Consider the following 16445-nt stretch of genomic DNA (forward strand, 5'->3'; position numbering starts at 1 on the left):
TCAGTTCTGACCTTCCGATCGGTGGTCAATCGTTCCTCGAACCGCCTAATCACTCGCGGCACCGTGGTCTTCGCGATTCCCAACGTTTTGGCGATGGAACGATGCGAAAGATTCTTGTTCTCGTCGTGAATGCGCAAGATTTTATCACGCACGAGCCGTTCTTTCGACTCCATTTCCGCGAGTTTTGATCACAGGACTTTATAACATGCAGGATGTAAACAATGCACTATGAACTCAATCCACCCAAATTTCATTAAATTCTACCCAACGGTTTAAAAGTTTGAGCATCTTAACAGTGTGGTAATTTTATTGTGAACACCCTTTAACAATCCTTATTTCATTTTGTAGATCATACTGCTGTACGCAATCCTCTACTTTACTGACAACCATTATCAAGCATAAGAGCACTAGTAGTATATCGGTTGCATCATATCACCACTCGCATTATCTTGTTTTGTATTTTTTGCAGCCGCTTTGTCTGCGTATCTGATGCATGAAGCCATATTGTAGCGCAATATCTAATCAGAGTGTGGCATAATAACAGATTTCACGTAGATAATTTAAAGCTAAGCTTAGCTTGATTGACTACTCACATCCAGCTCATATAATTGAACCCGAAATGTTTTATACAATTTTTTTTGCAATTGATGTTTAGATGCTTTTTAAAATAATAAAGGTCAAACCGTTTCGAATAATATGGTCGCAGGGTGGGCTAGCTTAGCTTAGCTTAGCTTGATTAACTACTCACATCCACCTTTAAACATTGAACCCGAAATGCTTTATTATAATTTTGGAGTAATAAATTAATATTGAACTCAGTATTTTGTTTAACTCTTTATTGGTATAACAATGATATTGAATCAAATGCATTTCGAATTCCATGATCGCAGACGTGGCTCAGTAGAACGAATTCCACTTCGCCAATGGTTGCTACTCCGTGATTGATCGAGGCCACCAATTTTGTTCAAAGTGAATGGTGTCTGGGACTGACAGCACATTCACAATGCCCAAAACTGATGCTCTCTCTTTAATCATCAATAACGGCGCCGGCCACGTCCTAGTAGTCAATTGATAGTTTGGAAAAGAGAGAAAGGGATGAAAGAAATAATTCGTGCTTTAGGACCGAGGTCACCTCTGCATCCTAGCAAATAATTTTGTCCTGGGGAGTTGGGAAAAGGATATGATCTGGAAACACTTTTGACTAGTGTGATCTGAATCTGAGCATCCTATTCTCCTATTATCATAAAATCAAAATAGCCAACTAAATGTTGCAATTCAAGTAAATTAAAAGTGTATTTGAAACAAAAAAACTAACTTAAATCCCTCAATAACATCGTATCCTACACAAGAATTTCAATCTTTGCAATGAATGTGCTTTTCATCATAAATAATTTATAATAACAACAAAACCAACCTGTTACTCTTCTTCCAAAATTTAAAACAGTGCGGTACACCTGAATGTTCGCATCTCCATGTCGTATCAAAAACTATCATGTTGAAATTCAAAAATTCAAGAAGAGATTTTTTTTTTCATAACCAATGGCTAATGTTCTTTGGAGCAGTAATACAAAATTTCTTTAATTCATATTATAGAACTGAAAACTAAACTTTTTCGATATCTTACCATAATTCCGCTCAATTGTTTTGCGTTCAAATATCTGACCACCCTAAATGCTAGACAATACATTTATTTTTGAGTTCTTCGAAGGTCTATAGCCCGGGCTATAAACATAGAAACATGGCAACCACAACATTTTACACTTCAGAACAAATAAGAAAATTATTTGAGTCTTTTTAAGGAAAAATAAGTAATGCCACTTCGAACGTTTTGTTTACGCTATCCTGATTCTACTTTTTACTAAAATCCTGCGATATAAAGACGATGCAAACATTTTCTTTTTGACTATTATAAAATGATTCTTTTCCAAAACTTTCTATCAAATTGAGAAAATTCAATGTGTTTTCTTTGAAAAAGTGAAATAATTCTAGAATTAATCATTTAAGAACCTAAATATTGGTGCTTTGAATAGAACTGTTTAGCTAGACTGTCAAGTTTTGATGTTTCTGATTAAAAGAAATATATTTAAAATTGCAGTTCATCAAATCAATCAACAAAATGAATATTTTTTTCCTTATTGAGAATAATTGATTATTAATTATAGATTACTGATTCTTGAAAGACAGGTGATCAAATTTTAGATTTAAAAGGTGTCAGCACCTTGTTTTACTAACAACAGTGCTTAAAAAAATTATGTTCTTTTAAGGAGGATTTAAGCCTGAGATAATCTTTTTTCTTACTGAATATTGAATATTTAACTACTCTTTTATACATTGGAAATAAGTTATAATAAAGTTCACTTTGCCACAATCGTATTTTTCCAGTTTGACTGAGAATTTTAAACATGAACTATAAACCCTTTATAATATTTATACAAGTCCTTAAATGAATCAAATATTTGAATCTCAACACTCAAGTTGATTGAAGGGTTTGTTACCGAAGTAATGAATAACTGCTCAGTAAATTGAGAAAATACATTACCATTCAACGAAAAAAAAACTTAGCTCTGGGTTTTGTTTGGATTTCTCACAACAATGTGTAGACATCTGCAACTTTTCTTTCTGGAGCTTCTTGAACCTCGTACGCGTTCTTGATTTCTCTCCTATGGTGTACAAAATACTATTTCATCAGCATTTTTCTTTGCTAGTTTCCTAATTTCACGTCTATGTGCAACGCGCAGCTGATGGGAAGCATCCTTTCTCCCGAGATTGGACCAAATTAAATCACAAAAACTTTTAACCAATTCAATATTTTTTGAGTTCTTGAAATTTATTATCCCCGAAAACACGTCCGTCACTTACAGGCACAGCCTACCAAGTCCAATATGGTCGCAGGGTGGGCTAAGTAGAATAAGTTCCACATCGCCAATGGTTGCTACTTCGTGCTTGATCGAGGCCATCAATTTTGTTCAACGGTCAAAAGTATGATGCTTGGGATATCAATAACGGCGCCGGCCACGTCCTAGTAGTCAATACAAAGGTAGAAAATAAGAGAGAAGGATGAAAGAATAGATCTTGTGTTTTTGGACCAAGGTCATCTCTGCATCCTAGCAAATAATTTTGGTTTGGAGATTTGGGCGGTGTAAAATTTCTGTTTTCTATAAAAACATTAATTCTATTTGTATTATTTAGTCGAGGTAGATTCGAATCGATTTGGTTATGTATCAGAACGCAACGAGCGAGGTGGTTAGACCAAATGGAGCGTGATCTGGCGAACGTGGGGTGCCCGAGAAATTGGAGAACGGTTGCTATGAACCGAGTGAATTTTAGGAATTATGTTCGTCAAGTTATGTCGTGAGACGGAATACTATGCAAATGTATCAGAAATAGGATCGATCGATCTTGGATGGATCTTCGGAAGATCAACCTTTCAACTCAGATTTTCGATTTTTGGGATCGATTCTTAAGCAAAGAAAAAATCGATTAAATCGGTTTAATTTCGATGCGATCTTTCGATCTTTTGGATTACTTTTCTCGTTGAATTGAGATATTAAGATCCAATTTTGATTAACGATCTAATTGTTTATTGTTTATTGTTTAACATCAAGATTCAGCTTGCCAGAATTGCCCGGATAACTTTGATTTAAACCTTAACGGATTTATTCCTCGTTTTGCAAAAACAAACAAAAACTCAAATTGCGCACAAAATTGTCAAAACTGTCAAAATTGTCAAAATTGTCAAAATTGTCAAAATTGTCAAAATTGTCAAAATTGTCAAAATTGTCAAAATTGTCAAAATTGTCAAAATTGTCAAAATTGTCAAAATTGTCAAAATGGTCAAAATTGTCAAAATTGTCAAAATTGTCAAAATTGTCAAAATTGTCAAAATTGTCAAAATTGTCAAAATTGTCAAAATTGTCAAAATTGTCAAAATTGTCAAAATTGTCAAAATTGTCAAAATTGTCAAAATTGTCAAAATTGTCAAAATTGTCAAAATTGTCAAAATTGTCAAAATTGTCAAAATTGTCAAAATTGTCAAAATTGTCAAAATTGTCAAAATTGTCAAAATTGTCAAAATTGTCAAATTGTCAAAATTGTCAAAATTGTCAAAATTGTCAAAATTGTCAAAATTGTCAAAATTGTCAAAATTGTCAAAATTGTCAAAATTGTCAAAATTGTCAAAATTGTCAAAATTGTCAAAATTGTCAAAATTGTCAAAATTGTCAAAATTGTCAAAATTGTCAAAATTGTCAAAATTGTCAAAATTGTCAAAATTGTCAAAATTGTCGAAATTGTCAAAATTGTCAAAATTGTCAAAATTGTCAAAATTGTCAAAATTGTCAAAATTATCAAAATTGTCAAAATGGTCAAAATTGTCAAAATCATCGAAATTGTCAAAATTGTCAAAATTGTCAAAATTGTCAAAATTGTCAAAATTGTCAAAATTGTCAAAATTGTCAAAATTGTCAAAATTGTCAAAATTGTCAAAATTGTCAAAATTGTCAAAATTGAGAAAAATTGTCAAAATTGTCGAAATTGTCGAAATTGCCAAAATTGTCAAATTTGTCAAAATTGTCAAATTTGTCAAAATTGTCAAAATTGTCAAAATTGTCAAAATTGTCAAAATTGTCAAATTTGTCAAAATTGTCAAAATTGTCAAAATCGTCGAAATTGTCAAACTTATTGCACAAAAATCTAAATTTTATGCCTAAACTAAAGTGCGGTTCAAATATGCTAATGGGTTTCCCCAAAAAAAGTAGGTATTAAATCATTATGGAAAATTTTGGAAACCTTAATCAATTCGTTATAAGAGTTTGATTCACTATTTTGGGGTTTTATGTATTCAGATTTCGATACCTACATTGTGAGTTCCTGAATTGAAACGTTAATAAAGGTGCTTCCTTGTTAACAAAGGGAAATATCGAGCAGTTCCAATTTTTTAGGTGGATCAATCCTATGACCGTTTTACTTAATCGATTTTTGAGATCGATTTTTTCCTGTAGATCGAACAATCCTAATCAGAAAACGGTGGTAACTTTCAGCAAAGAAAAAATACGAAAAAGATTCCAAGAAGCTTCTCAAGTTTTACTCGACGCTGGAAGGAACTTTCTTCAAAAGCCTTTTCTTTCGGCTCAACTTGTACACAAGTGTTCCCTTAATTCTTCTTTTTCTTTTTACTGGCCAGTTCATTATAGAACTATGTGTTCCAAATATTTAATGATTTCACGAATGAAATTTTTATATCCTACATTGTCGAACAAAACATTTTTTTTTGTTTTAATGTAAGGTACACCAGAGCAAGGCAAACGAATTTTACCATAGTTCACCTTTCTAATGTTCTAGAAAAATGTTAAAAGTTATGAATTGCATCACTAAAATAGTTCTTAACAAATTCCTATTGACAGTGAAAAATTAAAAAAATATTAGTTAGAAACAACGGCACTTTTCCGAAAAAATTTCTAGGTTTACACTTGACCCGGAAATGATTTCAACAGAATATTTTTTACCGAAAGCTTTTGTACTTACTTTCTTAAGAATGAGCCATAAAACTTTGTGCTTTTTGTTTGGTAATACATTGCACCAACACTTCACATGATGATTCAATTATTTAATTTCAATATAACGACCTGATGTTTCACCCATTGATATCGGATCAAAACTTAAATTGAAATTTCTGCGTGAGGTACTCATTTACTGTTCAATAATTGGTTTGAAACTAACTGTTTCCTTCAATTAAGTTAATGAAAACTTTCTGGCTTTGTTTTTTAATTTGTTTTCAATTTTAACTGGAGCATCACTTTCTACCGTTAGATTTCCAAAGTTTGATAACGCGGCATTTTGTGCAGCTGCAGTCTTTACTTCTTTAGAGTAAGTCATAGTTGGCGGTTTTTCATTATCATTTTATTTACGTTTTTTTGAATTCGAACGCGATAATTTTCCATCATTAAATTATGATTTTTTTTTATCCAAACCAAGATAGTGTAAATCATCGCAAATGAAAACAGCATTTTTATATTTTTCGAAAAAAAAAAACAATATTGTGACACACCGCATAAGGTAAACAGCTGATGTGAAAAGTTCTTTTGAAATTACCGAAATAGAGTACAAGATCACCTGACGTAGTAACTCTCCCACAGCATATGCGCAACTCATTTTCGCACTCTCACATTCATCCCTGTCCCTACACACCACACGAAATGGTTTAGCCGCTTCTTCACCAGGCGGCGGCAACGATATTCAAACCGTATGGAGCACATCTCTCAGATTTCCCCTTTTTTCCCCTCGTTTTGACAGATTTAAGCTTTTTTCCTCAGATTTACACAGTAAACGAAAATTACCGTGTTCGGTAATTATTTTACCGAAATCCTAACATGTGGAAATCGTTAAACCGTTCGGTAATTTTTTTCATGGCAGAGATGTGACAGCTGTCAGATGTTACAGACCTTTTCCTGTAAAAAATTACCGTAACTCGGCTAATCATCTGTCAAATTATTGACAGTTGTCAACGTGATATCTCGTTATATTACCGAATAACCGGTATTGTTGAGCCGAAATGTTTGTAATTATTACCGAAAGGCGGTAATGTTTAACCGATATACTATACAAGCTCGTTAATATGTACCAAACAACCGGTAGAGTTTACCGAAATACCTTAAATTTTTACCGAAAACCTGTAATTACTATCGAAATATCCATAAATTTTACCGAAATACCGTGATTTTTTTTTTACCGAAAAACTGTAAAAGCTCGGTTATATTTACCGAACAACCGTCAGATTTTACCGAAATAGTTGTAATTATTACCGTAATTCCGGTGAATATTACAGAAATAAAGGTAAATATTACCGAAATACCGGTAAGTTATACAAAAAAGTTCGATAATATTTACCGAACAACCGGTGACGTTTGCCGAAATATCGTTGATTTTTACCGAAATTTCTGTAATTATCACCGTATTGGTAGTAATATTTACCGAAAACTGTAAAATTTTCGGTAATTTTCAACGAAATCCGTAATACGTTCGATAATTTCCACATATGATGCAAAGCGCATAACGCGAGATGATTGGAGTTTCCAGAGATACTTCAAGCAGGAAATTTCAATTCTAAGGAATGCATATGGACATTAGAGACTCATTCAAATCGATGTTTTTGCCTAAAGTGGAAGGGCCTTCAGGAAAATTTTTTTTTTGGCTCGTGTCGACACTGCTTTAGGCAAAAACATCGATTCGACTGAACCATTTATGTCCATCTGTGTTCCTCAGAATTGAGATTTCTTGCTTGAAGTGTCTTCAGGATACTCGAATCATCTTGTGTTATGCGGTTTGCATCATAAGCTGAAATAATCGTTCGTTTTACGGGTTTCAGTAAAAATTACCGAAAATTTTGCATTTTTTCAGCTAACCTCATATTAGTTTTTTGCTTATCCATATTCGACAAAAAGTTCACTAACAGTCGTGAGAATTTTCAGAAGAGAAGAAAAGGAAATACATGATGAATTTATTGAAAAATTTATTGATTGTGGAAATGAAAATCTCGAAAGGGTAAGGTAGCGTTATTTTAACAGTGTTCCTATAACATTGTCGTAATGCTAGTTGATTGCAAAAACCGCAATTGATGCTGCACAAGCTGCATCATGGTTTTAATTGTAGCTAGCGGCTATCCCATCAAGATTTTAAAATATACGTCCAAAATGAAGAATACTGCTAGGTACTTCATTGACCCCTAACACCTAACCCTAACCTAATCCCGAACACAGAAAACGCGAAATAAACATGTTTAACTAGTTACCTGGAACAGACTGATCAGTGATAGACTACTGGTCATATGCCGCAAAGGCGCAGCCTGTGACAGTATTCAGCCTGGCTTAAATGTAGCTTATTAAATTGATCCATGTTTGAATACTTTGGCAACTTCTAGACGAATATCTTAATTGTGATGAATTCGGAGCGAATGCTATGGCTTGGGTCGTACCAACGATGAACCAAAATTCCAGGAAGGCGAAATCTTTGTCCATATCGAACTGGCTTGCTTGCACCGGATTTGCGGCAGTCTGTGCCAGTAAGAAAAGGTGCATTGGTTGGTTGAAGAATTCCATTATTTCCTTCTAGGTGTCACCGAATGTGATGCTCCCCAAGTTGAAACGTCGGACTGCCGGGTAATAATGGAACCGAGCGCGGATAGCAAGCTAATATATTCAAAACCTGATGGCGAAACATCTAAATACAGAGACGGTTTCTTCCTTTTCGTGATCGATCCAACTTTTTCAATAGAACAGTAAATTGCACATTCTGCTCAGATGTAAGAATCATAAGCTGAAAGGAAAAAAAAAGAAAAATATTAAAAAAGTATAGTTTTATTTATCGTAAAAAGAAAAGTTACTCACTACCGGAAAGTGTTTTCCAGCAATAACTACAAAAATAGAATAACCAATAATGGTTTGAAATAGGGTAAATAACAACTTGATATTGTGTTTGTGATCAGTTTTTTTTTTATTATTAAAAGTGTACGTATTAAGGCTATGGTCATTTAGAATTCGGGCAATTACAATCGTGTGTATTTTAAAAACTATTCATTTGATCGAAAAACTTTCTATGGAGGAAATGAAGGTGTTAATATGACATTTAATGTAAAAATATAAAAAAAAAATTATCAATGATTTCAAGAAATACATACACATTTTCATAAATTCTCATTTTTATCTTTGCACACTGTTTAAGCCACTATTGTCCATATTATTACCCGGTTGAAAGGTGGAATTGTAGCAGAACTAAGCCGGGATGGGGTCCATCGATGATAACCGATCTTTCTGCCATGATTTCCTTCTTTGCTCCGAATGTGGTTAAAGGAATGGCTGGCTTTGCTGGTGTAGCCGGATGAATGAAATGAATAGGTTTCTTATACTGTTTCCATTTCTGACAGTATCGGAATTGTGCTGCATGAAATCGGCTTTCCGATGTCGGTTTGGTGTTCTTTTTTCTGCGCTTCTAGTATTTTTACGCTCCCCTGGACAAGAATACAGAAAAGAACATGTAGTTCAGTATCCTAATTTTCACAGAACCAAATTCACTTACCGGAATAGCCACTCGCGAAGAAAATACCACAGCCGGATGTATTACGTAGCCAGATGAACCGCTACCCTTTTCCAAAGCTGAAATGTTTCCGCTCACCTTGAGAATCAGTTTCCTACTAGACGAAAGTTCCAGAAGCATTTTTGGGTTTATTTGAAACTGGAAGCAAAAAGGTAAACATTGGTAACGCCGCTCCTTGGTATTAAACGAAATTATTGTCCGGACAACTTACTTTTACGTTCCCGAAGCTCAGGTTTATGCTTCTTGCTTTTTCTAAGACGCTACACAATACTGATGCTGAGAAAGACTCCAGAGATGAAATTCTACCCGTCAACACCCGTAAAACACTGCAGTCGCGCAAAAGTGGAAAGTAAATAAATAAACAAAAATGTAAAGGGGAGGACTGTGGGTGGTGTGTGGAAATCGCTCGTAACACAGGATTGGTTTATAAAAAGTTATATCACGGAAGATTTCATGAAATGATTCGACACAATAAAATGAATCGTGAATAAATTTAGCAATATTGAGTAAATATGAAAGAAGATATTCACTGTCGTACCAAATACATAGCTGTTTCGTTTGTTAGTTTAGGAATCTAGCGGCGTGTTCTTAAACTGATTTTTTGGTGTTGAATCGATTTGTTTGGTAGATGTCAAATCACCTTCCAATGCGTTTGCATACAGTTTGTTTTATTACGAACGCTACATCGATAGAAAAAATCACTTTGATAGATAAAAACAAGTTACGAACCTGCCGTCGAAGTGTACTTCTTGTTGACTTGATCGGTTTGAGACTTTATGCAATAATTATGAATTGTGAAAAATTATGAAAGGAGGCTGTTAGCTAATTTTGTAAAAAATTTCATAAAAAATTTCATTCGGCCAATGGTCGCCAATATCAATTTTTAATTGATAACGATTGGTCACTGTGCGAATTTGATTTTTAACAAATGAATTTTGAAGTTTCAGAGTTCTTTAAAAATTAGTAGGTACTTGCCTAATATTTGGCGGCCGCCACTGTAGCAACATTTTATTACTTATACTTTAGTACCACCAGTACTACTGCCATTTATGGTTGATTTGAACGGTTTTTCCATCAGCAGCAAGGGACTTCGGACCAAGAATCGAGGTATAGCACGGTTTCTCCTAAGATAAAACATGTTGGGAAAATCCTTCCTGTGGCCAAAATAAACCAAGTAAGCTGAAAGAAATGGAAGCAATTAGACATCGATATTTAATTTTTTTTTGCATTCTTTAATTTTCTTTCGCGGTTCTGATTCATCATTCTTGGAATATGAAAATATATCCGTAAATTCATCGGAGTTAGAAATTTAATACTTAAAAGATTTTACTTACCGGACTCATCCGAAAAGACGCCTAGCTGATGCTGTTCCGCTTCTCTGGGAAGGTTACGACATTGGAAGGTGCTGTTCCAATAAAGAGATGAATGTTTGAATTTCACACTGGAAATAAAGAAAAATGCGATCAGCGGTGAGTTCTGATTTTGGTCAGTCCGATTCTTATAATTGAGTTTTAATTGTTATCCGGAAAGCTATCACGGGATGAATCATCCAGCCGCCTGAGAACACAAACTACAAAAAACGGAAATCTATCGCTTTACGGCATTCAATTAGAAAACACTAACCATACACCAAAACTAAAAAAAACAATACATAGAAACACTAGTAAAAAAACAAAATACAACACCACACTTACCCATAGGTTTCTACGGATATCGTCATCGGATCCGGTTTAATAGTCGGTCTTGGTCCACTATCGAAAGTAGCCGTCTTTGGCCAAGAGTATTGAAAAAAAAAAAGGAATCCCGTACATCACGGCACTACATAAACAAACCGCGGTAAAAAAAAGTTAACTCTTCTTTCTACCTTCTCTTTTTATCAATCTGCCAGCCGTATTATACTTAGCAATTTTATTATTATCATCACAATTCAAAAACGAAATCAAATTCATAACACATCAACCAAACACTTAAACCGAAACAATAAAAAAATGGCGACGATCGCTATTTCAAGCTTCCCGCTGCTGCAGATGATGAAACCGATCGTTAAACATCGCGGTTATCAGAGAGAGACAGTTGCACTCAAAGCTGCCAGAAACGGACGTTCAAAATTTGACGTTTCTGATGACATCGACACTGGTTTACAGCTGTTTACAGTTTTCGTGCTTTTTTACCGAGAATTTACGGCAAAGCGATTTGTTTACATAAAAATAAAAGAACTTCGGTAAATCAAGAATCGATTTACCGAACTCGGTAAAAACCAGACGTCAGATTGATCAATTACCGAAATTTTTCGATTTACAGAGCAGGTTCTGTAAACTAAATTACCGAACTCGGTAATTTTCGTTTACTGTGTAAGCTTTCGTCTCCAATGCTCTCAAGGCAAAAAAAGCTTAAATCTGAGGAAAAAAAAGCTTAAAAACGAGATTCACGAGCACATATTTAAAAGATGTTGGTCACACGATACATAGACAAATCGTGTAACGTTGCAGGGATCTGTTCTTCACACAACCCGTCGGCAATCAGCAGGGTTTGGTTCAATCATACAGAAATTATACTAATCAACGGTCCAAAATAGAACAATATTGGTAATACTGTTCTTGTCTCGGAAATGGTTCACCTCGATGAGAACTCGATGTCATCCGATGGCAACAGAGTTGGAATTGAGGTTTTTCACTGCACAGAAACTATTTAGTTTACAAAATTTCACTTTTTTGAAATGAAAAAGAAAATTTTATTATCACACAAAGCAAAACGCACACAACATCACTGAATAATGTCGCTTGGTAATTCCACGGGATGTTATCCGAATTTTTCCTACACTACAAAAACGGAAATTCTTTGAGAGTATGCAAAGTTGAAAGACTACCACGCGTGGAGGCCATTTTGGCTTCGAAATAGAGAACAAAGTAGGCAAATTTTTCTACATGATCTGCATCAGCATCTTTAAGCGAAACCTTGGTACCGGTTAATGAATCGCGATTTTCAAAGCTTACTAAGGATGAAGTTCTCTTCTAAATATGAAAATATAATTCCAAAAGCGAATATACAGTTACAGTACAGCTTTTGGTCGTTATTTTCCAAAGATTCTATTACAGTGATAATTCATGATTTTATTTATTTACAAAACATAACTTAATGAACATAATTCTTAGAATTCACTCGGCCCATGACAACCGCTCTTCAATTACTCGGACATCCCCCATTCGCCACATCACGCTCACATCGGTCTAACCAGCTTGCGCGTAGCACTCTTGCTCGTCTCGTTACTACCGGATTTGTAGCGAACACCTGTTTTGCAGGACAGTCGTCGGACATTCTCGTATCATGTCTTGCCCAGCGTATCCGGCCAGCCTTTACCACCTTCTGAATACTAGATTCGCTACAGAGTCGCGCGACCGCACGCCGCCAAAGATGGTTCCTAACACTTGACGCTCGAATACTCGGAATCTATCCACGTCTCGTGTCCTTAGACAACCGGTCTCATGAGCCTCATTTACACGTTATACTTCGTGCGAGGGCTAAGTCTTCTCGACTACAGTTTCTTGTAGAGTTCATATTAGGCACGATTTCCGCTGATCATTTGAGGCCGGAACTCACAGCTGGTATCATGGTCTGCGGTCACTAGTGAGCCGAGATAGACAATATCTTCGACTATTTCCGTTCCGTTCCGTAGTTTCGGAGAACCTCGGGTCGGCTTCACGCAATGATGCACCGGTCGGTAGTTCGGAAGGAAACACAAACACGCTAACTATATTTTCATATCCTGTTTATTACAACTTACGTGTGTCTTGTGTGGGTGTGTAGTGTGTTGCTGCTGCTGCTGGTGGGCCGATGGAGAATCCTGGGTTGGTGGGTCAACAGTCTACTGTCCACAGTGTTGGTTGGCAATGGAGGTTAGATCGTCCTCGTGGTGGAGCCAACCTTCGTTGTGGTTGCCCTGGATGGTACACGCAGGTGTAAAACACCGCGTGCTCCTCAACAGAGCCTCGAGCCCGGAGAGACACGTTCGAATTTTCACAAGCCCGTTTGAAAGGATCGAACAGTGCCCTCTAGGACCGGATGTTGACGATGACGTTGTAATATTTGTGTAGCAGTTGCGGCTGGTCCTGTAGGGGACCCACTTCTGGTTGCTTTTCGGAATGCCCGCCGGACTTGCAATTCGAGTCCGTGCGCAGGCTCCTCAACGGAGAAACGGAGGCAGATCTTCGCTCACTAGCCCGTTTGACTTGGACAAACTGGAGCTTTGTCGAGTCAAATATCCTGACCGAAATTGCTAGGTCAAAACTACTTGACCGAAACCGCTGGGTCAAATCTCTTGACCAAAACTACTGGGTCCTGGTGGATTTAATATGGGGTTAGGATGGGGTTTATAGCCATCACACTTTAAACACACGCTCTTTAACAGTTATCTAAGATTCTCTTTTCCACATTTGTTTACTTCATATTTCCACACTTCAAATTACAATACGTGAACGTATACTATGGCCACTACACGGTCACTGTGTAGCGATGTGAACCGTGTGCTGGTCGAAGGTGGAAAATATGTGCGAATCTTAGTTAGTGATTAGCAGACCCATCACAACCCACATTTCCGTTTCATTTTCCACCTGACGTTTTCCATTGCTCTTTTGCTTCTCATCGGGCAAGTGTTTTGTGTTGTGTCATAAGTGTTTGCATGCGCTAGCTTCTGTTTTGAATTTGGAGTGATCGGTATTTTCAATCTCCTAACTTTATTTATTTATTTATTGTTTTTAATCATAGAGTAGGTTTTATTGATAAATTCTTTTACAAATGGTGTTCTTCTATAAATTAAAATATTGCCGGGAAGAATTATCGATATTTAATTGATTATGATTACTTCTTCTGAGCACTCAGATTGAGTACTCCAAAATGCTTGCTCTTCATGGGTATGATTGGGCGAAATACCCCAATGTTAACATGATCAGTCTGGTCAGCTTGTTGAAAAAGCCTTTCTCGTCCATAGTTTTTTTCCATTTTCCATAGCTCGTCTAGGTCGATCGTGTCGTATGCGGCTTTTTTAGTCGATGAATAGATGGTGTGTAGGGACTTGGTGTTAACGGCATTTTTGGAGGATTTGGCGTTATGTGAAAATCTGGTTCGTCGTACACCGTTCCTCCATGATGCCGCCCTGATGACTTCCCACGAATCTGTTTGCTCGTGGCGTTAAGCGGCGGAGTAGGATTTGGAACAACACTTTGTAGGCGGCATTAAGAAATTGATGAATAAGAATTTTTACACAGCTGGGATGTTGTCCCGTACAATGATATCGTCTTTTTAGATGTCTTAAAGAATTCTATTTGGATTCTAGAAGAAGCATAATGTGTTTGATAAAAGACAGATTAGATAATATTTTTTATCGAATTGGAATCATGATTACCTGCAAATTTAACGTATTTTTGAATCGGTCATCCATACAGTACCATCATCCTCCAATACATTTTTTATCAAACATACTCGCCTAGCTCCTAAAACGAGCCAATGCAGCGCTATCATATTCACAATTTCTTGGTTCCCACTCTCGTAAGCTTCCTGTAGGGCAGAATTTTGGAAATCATTCTCCAGCACATTCAAGCCTTTGGATATTGCAAAATCCATCAAAACTTGTAGGGATTCCACCGATTCATTTTTGATAGCGGCCAGAACATGTTCGTGGTTCACAGTTGAACCAGCCTCCAAAAGTATCCGAACTATTCGGTCGGCATTTACCTTGACTGCCATATTCAGGTTACTGTTTCCCTCTTGATCGGCCGGTAAGTTAACTAAATTTGGACAGTGGCTTATGAGTAGTTTTGCCATCCTATGGTTTCGGCTGATAATGGCACATGGTAGAGGGCGTTGCTCCTGAGGAAGAGTATCGTCATTTGGAATCTCTGGATTGGCACCATTTCGGAGCATGAAGCTGACGACGGTGTAGTCATTGTCGATGACAGCTGCACCTAAAGGAGTGCAGCCAACATTTTCTAACAGATTGAAGATGTGAACTCCATTCGCGTCATAAATTCGGTTGTTTTGGACACAGTGTTGGTGAAGAACTTGGTAAAGCTTCTCCGATGGATTTTGGTTGAGGGGGGCATGGAAAGCAGTTCGACCAACCTGATTAACCATAAGGGGGTTGGCTCCAAAATACAGCAATTTTTTGACGAGCATCAGATTCACTTTGGAATTCAGAGCATCATAAATGATATTTTTGGTTTCTAAATTCAGCAGGAACCCCAAATTCAGATTCAATTCTGTTGTTAATTCAACCAAACAATAAGAAGAATCCATGAAGATAAACTCGTACTGTTTGAAGACATTCGATTTCTTGTCATGGTACACTGTAACGCGCGCAAAAGCCATTTTGAAGTTTTCAATAAAAATAAATGGGATTTGATCAATTTCTTCGTCATGATACATCTTGACTTCTACTTCCATGCTCATTCCCATGGCAGAGAATCTATTGCTAAACTGACTAAACGACACCAGCGAGCTTGACTCAATATTTGATAGTTTTTCTATAAACCTCGAGCAATGTTCAATCACTTCTTTTATTTGCCCGTTGTTCAAGTTTTTTCGACGATGAGGAACAATCGATGTTCATTCCGGAATCGAAATTCAATCTGATACCTTGGAAATTCTCTATTCGAAGGAAAGTTCGCAGCTTTTCAAGTATTACTCTCGGCTATACCAGGATGTTTGGCAAGCGCGTAGGCGAAAAAGTCATCTTCACAGTTAAGAAACATAAGAATCCTTAATTCGTAGAAAAGTTTTACCCATTTTATCGGTAGATTCGTGCCCTGATTTTGGAGTCTGGAATAAAATCCTTTCCACAAGTTTATATACGCCATTGTGAGGATTTCTCATAGCAGCTTCCATAGCACCTGTGCACTTCCAGAAATCGAATTTAATATTTTTCATTGTGAATTCGAGCAACTTCTTTGACCCGTACGAAATAACATGGCACAGAACTGGGTTTGCGATATCTTCTGGAATTCCGTTTTTCAAAGTTGTCTTACGGTTTTGAAGTTTCGTTTTGCCATTATGAGGGTTAAAGGCTCGCCAATCATCCGCCCATGGATTAGCTCCAAGTTTTAATAGTGTTTCGGTCACTGACCAGTGCGAGTATCTTGCAGAGAGCGAAAGTAGTTCATTCAATACCGAGATTTGGAGCGGATGCCGACCTACGAGATACTCCAACGGCTTATCGTATCCAAACTGGACACAGAACTTCAGGGCAAAATTGATCAACTCGGATTGAGAGTTCTGATCCTCTTGATCGATAGTATGTTTCAAATCTATCTCGCTACCAACAATCAAACTTGCGAATGATTTTGTCAGTAGTGTTTTCAGCAGTATCA

General features: G+C 36.5%; 1 protein-coding gene and 1 long non-coding RNA gene across 2 annotated transcripts; both read right to left on the reverse strand.

Annotated features, from left to right (window-relative positions):
* Positions 1–7199: 7199 nt before the first annotated feature.
* LOC129746832 (uncharacterized) lies at positions 7200–10699 on the reverse strand. Its single transcript, XR_008737382.1, has 3 exons — positions 9299–10699; positions 9070–9225; positions 7200–9001 (listed from the first exon to the last, which is right to left on the reverse strand). It is a non-coding gene; the product is annotated as an uncharacterized LOC129746832 (long non-coding RNA).
* Positions 10700–10796: 97 nt separating this feature from the next.
* Positions 10797–15452, reverse strand: LOC129746831 (uncharacterized). The gene is made up of 2 exons (XM_055740720.1): positions 14486–15452; positions 10797–14412 (listed from the first exon to the last, which is right to left on the reverse strand). The coding sequence occupies exon 1, from the start codon at positions 15445–15447 to the stop codon at positions 14494–14496; it is 954 nt and encodes a 317-aa protein (XP_055596695.1). The 5' UTR covers positions 15448–15452; the 3' UTR covers positions 10797–14412; positions 14486–14493.
* Between the last annotated feature and the right edge of the window lie 993 nt (positions 15453–16445).

This window comes from Uranotaenia lowii, chromosome 2, assembly GCF_029784155.1.
Source record: "Uranotaenia lowii strain MFRU-FL chromosome 2, ASM2978415v1, whole genome shotgun sequence".
Classification (NCBI taxonomy): Eukaryota; Metazoa; Arthropoda; class Insecta; order Diptera; family Culicidae; genus Uranotaenia; species Uranotaenia lowii.

Excerpts from the sequence above, each read along its gene's own strand:
- LOC129746831 (XM_055740720.1), bottom strand. The coding sequence starts at position 15,447 with ATGGCTTTTGCGCGCGTTACAGTGTACCATGACAAGAAATCGAATGTC.